The sequence below is a fragment of the Alosa sapidissima genome, chromosome 14 (assembly GCF_018492685.1).
Source record: "Alosa sapidissima isolate fAloSap1 chromosome 14, fAloSap1.pri, whole genome shotgun sequence".
Taxonomy (NCBI): Eukaryota; Metazoa; Chordata; class Actinopteri; order Clupeiformes; family Clupeidae; genus Alosa; species Alosa sapidissima.
The window spans coordinates 26,300,882-26,312,804 of NC_055970.1; the positions used below are offsets into that span (position 1 = coordinate 26,300,882).

Sequence of the window (11,923 nt, forward strand, 5' to 3'; positions counted from 1 at the left end):
AAGTACTCTGCCTCCACCCAGCTCATATTGGCAGAAGTGGGTACAGTGAGTCAAGGACTAAGTGCAGCGCTCTCCGTCATCAGCACATCCACTCACACATAAACACCCTCACCCCCATGGACACACACACACGCACACACACACACACACACACACACACACACACACACACACACACACACACAACATGCAACATATACAAATCTACAGACACATCGCACACGGGCACACACACATACACACACAGAGTTTATTTACGTAAGATATCTCTCTATCTACTGACCACAGTATGCAGTAGCTTTCCGCTTTTGTCTTTTATCAACAAACTAAGCTGAAGGCACACAGTGTGGGGAGATACAGAGCAAATTAAAAAGGGAAACAGTCAGGAGAGAGGAGAGAGGGAGGGACAGAAATATATAGGAGAGGTGGAGAGAGAGAAAGAAGGGATACAGAGAGGAGAGAGAGAGAGAGAGAGAGAGAGAGAGAGAGAGACAGGAAGTTATGGAAGGAAAGTTAGTGAGGGAGATGGCGTGAGAAAAAGCGGGATAGTGTGTGTGTGGGAAGAGAGAATGATGGATGGATGAGAGGAAGAGGAGGAGTTGAGAGGTTGATGTCTCCAGCTACAGCCACTTCCACTTTGGCCTGAGAAATAATTCAGTGCATGTGAATAATTGAGTGTGATGCTCTCTGCAGTGACCTGAATAATGTGAAGCCAACCTTGACACATGTACCCATCGTCTCCTTTTCACCACATCCAGCCAGGGTGTCTGTGTGTGTGTGTGTGTGTGTGTGTGTGTGTGTGTGTGTGTGTGTGTGTGTGTGTGTGTGTGTGTGTGTGTGTGTGTGTGTGTGTGTGTGTGTGTGTGCTTTAGTATGTGCTTGAGTTTGAGTGTGTGTCTGCGTTGGGGCTCAGGCTGCATAATACTGCCCAACCCCAAATCCTAAGAAGAGCAGGAACCAAAGACAACCAGAAGACCAACAAAATGACACATCTAAACTGTACTTTGTCAATGTTAGAGCCCATCATTTCAAATAGAAATGGGAGTCTTGCCAGCTGATAAAGCTGTTTGACCTCCTCTATGATGTAGCTTACCTATGCATATACTATGCATATATTTACTTATTCAGGCTAATTCACCTAATTAGCATGGGTTGCATTGTCATGTAACGTTAGATAAACTAATAAGCACTGAACAAACAAGAACTAGCCCAAATAAACAGTAAGTTTATCATAGTAATTAATTGCACCAAAAATAACATAAATCGCCTTGTCAAACAGGTTAGCCATTAGCTCATCCTAATTAATAGTTGGAAAGACAACTCCAACAGGCCCTCTCCGACTCAGCTTGGTGTTCAGGCCCAAGTGTGCATGTGTGGAGGGTGATGGAGGTGTGATCTATATTTCTCCCATCTGTCTGGGCAGGCATCGTTGTGGACAAGGACGGATTGATCTATTTTGTCGACGGAACAGTGATCCGGAAAGTGGACAAGACAGGGGTCATCTCCACAGTAATGGGATCCAACGACCTTGCTTCTGCTCGACCACTGGCGTGTGATGCTGCAATGGACATCCATCAGGTGACTGACCACTAGTGTTCTGAAAAAGAATCAGAATCACAATCAGATCAGGACAGAGCAGTGACATGACTCGGCTTCAGAATGCGACCCCTGCCAGACACACTGGACACTCTCCTCTCTACTATGACATGACAGCAACTGGACAAGTGATTGACTTATTATTACCTTGACAGAAATGGCTTTTTATTTTGTTTTGGACATTTACCAAATTTAATTTCACTGTCCCATTAGCTGACAGGTAATCAGCCTCTGTTGTACCCCCACAATATTATTCTCCGATATTATAACACAATATTATAACACATTTATTACTCACCTAACACACAACTCTGTGTCTTCCATACCACCCAAGCTAGACTACGTTTTGTGCTGTGTCATCCTGTGTTCGATGACTTTGTCTATCAAAGTAGTGGAATTAGTGGGTGTATAAAGATGTCCGGCCATCTAATTTATAGAGAGGCAGTAAATGGAATCGGTGTACTTAAGGTGATCCAGCCCATTCCTCTTTTTTGCCCAAACATTATCCTGAGGGGACAGACAGCAATTAAGCACCGCTGAAACACAAGGAGAAGACTAAGTGACATTTCACCCAGGCACCTGTGATGGGGACAAAGCCCTTATCACACACACACACACACACACACACACACACACACACACATACACACACACAAACACACACACACACACACTCCTTTCCTCTCTGACGCAAACACACATGCCCTCACACACCCAGTCTCTCCTCCCCCATTAATCACTCTTCAGGAAATGAAGTCGTGTCCTCCACAGACCCTGTTGAGCTGAAAAATGGCCTTCTGTGTATGAGTGTGTGTGTGTGTGTGTGTGTGTGTGTGTGTGTGTGTGTGTGTGTGTGTGTGTGTGTGTGTGTGAGTGTATTTACATTTAAGTATGTATGTGTGTCTATGCATGAATGACTATGTACTGTATGTGTGTGTGTGTGATGTGCATGTGTGTTTTGCGTGTTTATTTATCTCCTCTCATCATGTTCCAGGTTGTGTTAGAGTGGCCTACTGACCTGGCCATCAACCCCGTGGATAACTCCCTGTACGTGCTGGATGGGAACTTGGTGCTGCGTGTGTTCGAGGGCGGTCAGACCAGCGTGGTGGCGGGGCGGCCGCTGCACTGCCCAGGACCCCTCCAGAGCCAGCGGCCCACGGAGATCCAGCTGGCCAGCCACACGGCCCTGGACAGCCCGAGTGCCATCGCTGTGTCCTACGCCGGTGAGCTCTTCATCGCCGAGACTGACGAGAAGAAGATGAGCCGCATCCAACGTGTGTCGGCCGACGGCGAGATCACCCACCTGGCCGGGGCGCCGTCCGAGTGCGACTGCCGGAATGACGTGAACTGCGACTGCTACCTGACCGGCGACGGCTACGCCAAGGACGCGCGGCTCAACGGGCCGTCGTCCATCGTGGCTGCGCCCGACGGTACCCTGTACGTGGCCGACCTCGGAAACATCCGGATCAGAGCCATCGGGCAGACCCGCCCGCCGGTCAACGCCGCCGGCCTGTACGAGGTGGCGTCTCCTGAGTCGGAAGAACTCTATCTGTTCAGCGCCAACGGGACACACCGCCACACGCTCAACCTCGTCATGGGCGACTACAAGTACAACTTCACCTACGACAACGAGGGTGGCCTCAGCGGAGTGACCGATTGCCACGGCAACACGCTCCGCATCAGACGTGACGCCGGCCAAGTGCCCGTCCGGCTCATCGCCCCCGACAACCAGGTGATCTGGATGGCTGTGGACCCAAAGGACCATCTGAAGTCCCTCACAGCACAGGGGCACGAGCTCGTCCAGTTCACATACCATGGCGACAGTGGCCTCTTGGCCACTAAGACCATCGCCAACGGCTGGACCACATTCTATGAGTAAGTGCTATGTGTTGCGATGGACCACTTTGGTTTGAAATGCCCACTTAAAAATGGACCCCTAAAAATGGAGTGCAGGTCAAGTTAACTACAGCAAACTACAGCTAACATCTCACCTCTTAGTTCTTTGTTCCATGATTCCATGGTGTTTGTATTGGGCCACACATAAAGGACTCAATATAGCTGACAGGACAATTAAAGTGTCAGTGTTTTGTGGTCCAGTGTAACACACGTGTTGTCCTGTGCAGGTATGATGTGGAGGGAAAGCTCTACAACGTTACTTTTCCCTCCGGTGTTGTCACTAATCTCCGTGGCGACATGGAGACAGATTTCACTGTCACCTTGACAACCTCTGGCCAGGAGGACGATGCCAGCATCGCCGCCAACCACACGTCCATTCAGGCAGTTTTCACTTTGTCTCAGGGTAGGTCCAGACACACACACACACACACACACACACACACACACACACACACACACACACACACACACACACACCTATTCAGGCAGTTTTCACTTTATCTCAGGGTAGGCCCAGAAACACACACCCACACCCACACCCACACACACACACACACACACACACACACACACACACACACACCTATTCAGGCAGTGTAACACTGTCTCAGTATGAGCAACCCTTTAATATCTCTTAGTCTTTAAATCAAAATCAAACTTTTTTGTGAGCATGTTTGTTTGGTTGCTTATTTTGTTGTTGATATTGCTGTTGTCTACGATGAAAGTACATTTTATTTTATTTTTTTAAAAACCTCCCTAAAGTGTATAAATGATACATATAAAACCACTCATTTAATGTTTGGGAAGAAAGCCAGTGCTACTGTTGTTACTGCCTCAAATGTTCTTTTGAATTCAAGTATGCATTATTCTCCTGAAAAAAAAAACACACAAAAAACATAAGCATTTTGGTTGCCTTGAAGCTTTAAATGAACATACACGGTGCACAAAGACAATATTGAATAAGTCTACATGTACACTAACTCTTTTTGTTTCTGTCTGGATGCCAGCATAGTATTGTCCAGTAGCTGTTCCCTGTGGTAAATGAGTGTCTTCTCTAATGTCCTGCAGACCAGCTGAGGAACAGCTACGTGCTGGGCTATGACCGATCCCTGAGGATCCTCTATGCCAACGGCATGGACTCCCACTATCAGACCGAGCCCCACATATTGGCCGGCCCGTCCTGTCCAATTGTGGCACGCCGGAACATGACGCTGCCCAGCGAGAGTGGGCAGAATCTGGTGGAGTGGCGCTTCCGGAAGGAACAGTCGAGGGCAAAGGTCACAGTGTTTGGACGAAAACTACGGGTCAGTTTTTAAATGTTTTTAAACACATACTTTCCCTTTTCTATCTCTTGCTCAAGTCATGATTTCTGGAGCTACACACATACCAACACACCCTCTCTCTCTCACATACATATACACACACACGCACACACACACACACACACACACACACACGCGCGCGCGCGCACACGCACATTCACACACATACAAGCACACACACACACACACGCACACACACGCGCACACACACACGTGCGCATGCACGCACGCACGCACGCACACACGCACACACACACACACACACACACACACACACACACACACACACATGCACACACACACACACACACACACACACGCATTCTCTAACTATGGACCACATCCATACACTTTCATAATCAGCCCCTGTGGTCTGAACAGACCCTCCAGCATGGCTGACAAATAGTGACTAAGGAACTGGACGAGTCATGGGTTCCATTCCCAGTTGTCACGTTATACCCTTGAGCCATGTTGCTCCAGGAAGACTAGCCCTGCTATTGGCAGGATAAAATCTGCTGGATAAAAGGGTCAGCTAAATACATACATAAACAAATCTACTATAAAGCTAGATATCTCATATCTAACATACTGCATATGGTCTATTTCAGCTAACATGTTTCCTACACTCTTTTCACAAGTGCCTGAATAAAAGTTTCAGCTGCAAGATTTAAGACCTTGAAGCAACGCCAGGGTGACTTTCAGCCTAATGAAGTTCTTGAAAGCCACAGTTAATCTATTTCATCAGCTCCAGAGCTTTAGAGGAAGCAGCACCCACCTACATAGAGTTACTCTTGCCTTTTGTTCCGTCATAGATACACATGCAATTGCACAAGCTAGATACACTACAAAACCTGTTTTGTTTCTTATGCATCTCTCTGTCATTATTAGTGTAATTATTACAGTTGTGACTGAAATTGTTGGTATCTTTCCATGAAGAAAGAAAAACACTAATTTTTTCTTTAAAAAAAAATGAAACTGACTAAAGTAATCAGCATTCATAATTGTTTATTCCATGTTTAATGCAAATTGACTTCGATTTTGACTCTTCATTCAACAGCATACATCACATAATAAAACAAATGAAAATGGAATTGGCATAGATGATGGTAGCCTTTACTTATTAGTATGCCATCCAGTTGTCTCACAGCTTCTGCCACATGTCGAAAATATTTTCTCGAAAAGTCTTTTAGAGTCATGCAAGTCAAATTTGTAGTTTCTTATGTCTCATTCCATCGAACTACAAACCCGCTACCCGATCTGGCAAACTTATATAGTGCGGTTACAGCCGATAGAGGGCCGCGAAGCGAATGCAGAAGTGCCGTTCACCCTGTTACGAGTTGATGAACCACGGAAACAATTTTGGAAACATTATTTTAAGGTACAAAAAACTCTTTGGTGTTGCTTTAAATTGGTTGAATAACTGAATACAAGATCAAATAGATCTTTAATATAATTAACATTAAACAACACTATAATCCAATAATTTATAATTGTATCTTCTTTTTCGGGGTACCAACAACTCTCTCCGGGCCATTTTAGAATATCTACATAAAATAAAAGGTCCCAACAAATTTAGCCCCAACTGTACTTGATTAGTAATCATTTCCTCAGTGAGTTTGGGACCATTTCTCCTAATGCACAATAACAACATTACTATCATCGTCCATGACAACAGGTGAATGGCCGTAACATTCTGTCAGTGGACTATGACCGCCTACTGCGGACGGAGAGGATCTATGATGACCACCGCAAATTCCTGCTGAAGATTCTGTACGACGCGGCCGGCCAGCCCGTGCTGTGGACGCCCAGCAGTAAACTGCTGCCCGTCAACATCACCCGCACCAGCGGCGGTCTCATCAGCGCCCTCCAGTGGGGATCTGAGGCAGAGCGAGTGGAGTACGACAACCAGGGACGGCTCGTCACTAGAGAGTTCCCCGATGGCAAGACCTGGACCTACACCTACATGGAGCAGGTGATAACTGACCAGTTCTATAACAAAAGCATGACTGTATGAATTGTAATGGTGTATCTTGGCAATCCGTGGTAGCTGAATATAAAAGTGAGGTTTATCTATCCAGTGAATTCTCAGTAGCAATAAACCACATTAGTGTTCATTAGAGATGTTATGAATCAGGACGCATCTTGTCCTACTGACGTCCTTTCTGTTTCATGGCAGGCCGTGGTGCTGCTCTTGGCCAGCCAGAGGCAGTATGTGTTTGAGTACGACTCCCACGGACTCCTGTCCGGTGTCACCATGCCCAGTCTGGCGCGCTACACCATGCACACGGTCCGCTCTCTCGGGTACTACAGCAACCTCTATCACCCGCCCGAGAGCAACGCCTCCGTCGCCATCGACTACCGGGAGGACGGACTCCTCTTACGAGTGGCCCATCACGGAACGGGCCGGCGGATCTTGTACCGGTACCGGTGGCAGAACAAACTGTCGGAGGTTCTGTACGACAGCACGAAAGTCACCTTCACTTTCGATGAGACGGTCGGTGTGTTGAAAACCATAAACCTGCAGAACGAGGCGTTCATCTGCACTATCCGCTACAGACAGCTGGGGGCGCTAGTGGACCGGCAGATTTACCGCTTCAACGAGGACGGCATGGTGAACGCGCGCTTCGACTACGCCTACGATGGGAGCCTCCGGGTGGCCAGTGTCCAAGGAGTCATCAACGAGACGCCACTTCCGATTGACCTCTACCAGTACGATGACATCTCTGGAAAGCTGGAACAATTTGGCAAGTTCGGGGTGATCTACTACGACATTAACCAGATCATTTCCACCTCGGTCATGACCTACAGCAAGCACTTCGATGGCCACGGGCGGATCAAAGAGATACAGTACGAGGTGTTCCGGACGGTCATGTATTGGATCGCCTTCCAGTACGACGCCGCGGGCCGAGTCATGAAGAAGGAGATGAAGATCGGGCCGTACGCCAACTCCACCAAGTACACCTTCGAGTACGACGTGGATGGCCAGCTGCAGGTGGCGTCTCTGAACGACCGGGTGTCGTGGCGCTACAGCTACGACCTGAACGGGAACCTGCACCTGATGAACCCCGGCAACAGCCCCCGACTGACTCCTCTCCGCTACGACCTCCGTGACCACATCACGCGCCTGGGTGACCTCCAGTACCAGCTGGACGAGGACGGCTTCCTGCGCCAGCGAGGCTCCGACGTCTTCGAGTACAACTCCAAGGGCCTCCTGGAGCGCGTCTACAGCAAGTCGCTGGGCTGGAGCGTCCGTTACCGCTACGACGGCCTCGGCCGACGCGTCTCCTCCAAGAGCAGCCTCGGTCGGCACCTGCAGTATTTCTACGCTGACCTGACCTACCCGAGCCGCATCACACACGTGTACAACCACACGAGCCTGGAGATCACCTCGCTCTACTACGACCTGCAGGGACACCTGTTCGCCATGGAGATGAGCAGCGGGAAAGAGTTCTACATCGCCTGCGACAACACGGGCACGCCGCTGGCCGTCTTCAGCAGCGAGGGCCTCCTCCTGAAGCAGGTGCAGTACACGGCCTACGGCGAGGTGCACCTGGACTCCAACCCCGACCTGCCACTCCCACTGGGTTTCCATGGCGGCCTGTACGACCCCCTCACCAAGCTGGTCCACTTCGGCGAGCGGGACTTTGACATCATGGCAGGCCGCTGGACCACCCCTTGTCCCACTGCTTTCAAAGACTTGGGGAAGGACCCCCGGCCTTTCAACCTGTACATGTTCCGGAACAACGACCCCATTAGTAAAGGTCACAATGTGCGGGAGTATGTCACAGGTATGACAGCATTTCCCCATATGTGAACTTAAACAACATATAACTCAATTCTATTTGATGGAAATAACTAAAGAGTTTAACTCTTTACTGATGCCCACAGAGCCTTAACACGATCATAAAGATTCAAGTTCAGTATGTACATCTTTTGTTGAACAATTACCAAACATCACCTTAACCAAATCCAGCCTCTAACCTCAACCATAAATTGTAGTTTCATGTAAGAGTGTCAACAATTAGATTGTTGATAATGTGAGCATCTATAGATAGTCTGTGGGTCTCTGACTATCCGAGTCAAACCAAATTCAGTTCTGATTATGATGCATAATGATCCATTTGTTTAATATTCATGAACCGGATTTTTATTTCTCATTAATGTATTCATCATCGCATCTTTATTTCAGATGTAAACACCTGGCTGGTAACCTTTGGCTTTCACCTGCACAACACCATACCTGGTTTCCCTGCCCCCAAGTTTGACATCAACAATCCGTCATATGAACTAATGAAGAGCCAGCTTTGGGACGACCTCCCAGTTAGTATCCCACAGTGTCCTGCTTGATTTATATGTTCTAAGTTAGCATAGCATGATGATGGCTATTACATTAACATGTTGTAGAATACAGTATGAAACTACTTGTAGAGCAATACAGATATGCATATTAAAATTAAACTTGGAAAAAAATCAAAAAGAGAAGTTAAATCATGTTATCAGATAGTATTTTAATGTGAAGGAAATAGGCGAAGAAGCACTTTGATAATTCATAAACTCTTGTCAGCAGAAAATGAAAAGCTTTCTGAAAAGAGCAGACCTCTGTGTAATATCTCTTAGAGGGACATGTGGGAGCATCCTAATGAATGCTTAACACGGTCATGTCCTGTTCTTCACAGCCTATCTTTGGGATGCAGCAGGACGTGTCCAGGCAAGCTGAGGCCTTCCTCTCATTCAAGCGCCTGCCTGAGATCCAGTTTGGACCGGCCCCGCACACAGAGAGACCATGGCTGTGGTTCGCCCCGAGCGCATCGCTAATCGGCCGCGGTGTCATGTTGGCCGTTAGCCGAGGCCGAGCCGTGGTGACACGCACACTCAGTACCACCAGCGAGGATTGTGTCCAGCTGGCCACCGTGCTCAACGGCGCCATCTACCTGCAGGACCTGCACTACATGCTGGACGGCTGCGACACGCACCACTTTGTGAAGCCGGGCTCGGCGGACACCGACCTGGCCGTGCTGCAGCTCACCAGCGGCAAACGGTCGCTGGAGAACGGCGTCAACGTGACCGTGTGGCAGTCGACGGCCGTGGCGTCGGGCGGCCGCACGCGCCGCCTGGTGGACGTGGAGCTGCGGAGCGGCGGGCTGGCGCTGCACTTGCGCTACGGCACCACGCAGGACGAGGAGCGCGAGCGCATTCTGGAGCTGGCCCGCCAGAGGGCGCTGGTGAGCGCATGGGCCCGGGAGCAGCAGAGGGTGCGGGACGGAGAGGAAGGCGCCCGCCTGTGGACCGAGGGTGAGAAGAGGCAGCTGCTGAGCGGGGGCAAGGTCCCGGGGTATGACGGCTACTATGTCCTCTCTGTGGAGCAGCACCCAGAGCTAGCCGACAGCACCAACAACATCCAGTTCCTCCGGCAAAACGAGATCGGAAAGAGGTAACATACAGTACCCCTTCCGCTTTCTCTAGACAAAACCACCTGAGACTTCAACCCTGAGGTAACACATGATCGCTGAAAGCAGAGGATGCTGTGAGTTTTGTTCTAGTTACAGCAACGGACAAAAACAGTCCGCTGACGTGGCAAGAGCAGAGAGAAGTGGACCATTTCTCTGCTTTCGAGAACTGTTGAGCACAGTTCTGCTTTGAAATCAGACTGCTAACATGTGAGCAAGACTTTCTAGCTGGAGGGGAGATTAGGGGGTGCCAAGTGGACCTAGGACTAATGACCCCTGCTGTAAATTGGGTGCAATAACACGGTAACGGTGGGAACAGCAAATAGTCGTGATTAGGTTCGTCCTGTGTAAAGATGGCTGGTGTGACATGCAGCACAACACTTTGGAGATCATTTTTACACGAAGGGACGTGCAAGTCAGCAAATATTGAGCAACGCTGTGCGTTGAGCCACAATGTATACTCTGTAATTGTATGAAGCCTTACTAAGGCAAGCGTCTCAACAGCACAACTCCATACGCCTGAGTCACCACCGTCACAAGCAAACTAATGTACAGTGAAAATATTTTATAAGATAGATTCTATCTTGTCTATTTATTTGTCTATTTATTTGTTTGTCCATTTGTTTAGTTAGTTTGTATAAGCATAGTAGTCATTTGAAAATATCAGAAACATACATGGGCATGAGCAAAAGACTTACAGTATCACTCCCATCTGAGTGTAACAGAGTTGGAAGGCATAAAAAAAAACTTTAGTCTGTATCTGAGAGTATGAATTGTATGAAATTGTCACTTTGTATCTGCTTTGTAAATGTGTGTTTCTAAAGCGTTGAGATCCAGGTGAAATAGATTCCCAACCATAAGTCTACCGTGGAAAAAAAAACATACAACCACTACCACCATCTACAATAAACACAACAACAGTTACTAGTGTTTTATTTAGTCTTGGGTTTATGAGGACCAAACGAACATATGTTCCTGAATCACTAAATATTCTGTCAACTGACAGTGATATTGAGACGGTTCAGCGTTCGATTGATGAAGAAGAAGCAAGCTCCTTAGCACAGACGATAATGGGAATGGAAATCTAGCAGTGCTTGTCTAAGAATTAAATAGAATTCTTCATCACATAATGGTCACAGTGGCAGTCATTTTATGTTAAGTATTTATACTTTATCAATAAAAAGTGAAACAGTCAAACCCTCCACATTGCACATTTATTCTACAATTCAACATGTCGGAACTCACGTTTTTATTTGATTAATTTTGTTAAATCAATGATCTATGAAAAAGTGATTTTCCCCCAGTTTCACATGACAACACAAGTAACAAAATAACAACAATTTAGCTTCGAGCTGTTTACCCTGAATTATTAATGCCCCAGATGTGAAGGGGAATTGAATTTTCACAAATGTTTGTCTCCAGTGTGTGAGAAACCACAGTGTGTTGGAATATTAAGGGTAATTCCAGAGGGTGTGTTTGGAACAGAGAACAATGCCTCAATTATTCTGTCAGGCAAATGATTCAATCATCATCTAATTCTATTATTGCTTGACTTCCGTATCTTTTCAGTCTAAAGCGACCCCCGCTGAGCACCAGGGTTTGTGGCTCTCTTCATTGGATTTCTTTCTGGATCTGGATAGATAGTTTTTCTACCCTGCTAAC

The 11,923-nt window shown here is 47.6% G+C and overlaps 1 protein-coding gene across 1 annotated transcript in view; it reads left to right on the forward strand.

The window, feature by feature from the left end:
• The window catches only part of si:dkey-237h12.3 (teneurin-3), a 166,329-nt gene extending 154,871 nt beyond the window's left edge, over positions 1 to 11,458 (forward strand). Inside the window, 8 exon segments of the mRNA XM_042061969.1 lie at positions 1,424 to 1,578; positions 2,591 to 3,471; positions 3,720 to 3,895; positions 4,561 to 4,796; positions 6,490 to 6,786; positions 6,991 to 8,602; positions 9,004 to 9,134; positions 9,491 to 11,458. Of these exon segments, the coding sequence (XP_041917903.1) occupies positions 1,424 to 1,578; positions 2,591 to 3,471; positions 3,720 to 3,895; positions 4,561 to 4,796; positions 6,490 to 6,786; positions 6,991 to 8,602; positions 9,004 to 9,134; positions 9,491 to 10,249 (4,247 nt within the window). The 3' untranslated portion in view covers positions 10,250 to 11,458.
• The last annotated feature ends 465 nt before the right edge of the window (positions 11,459 to 11,923 follow it).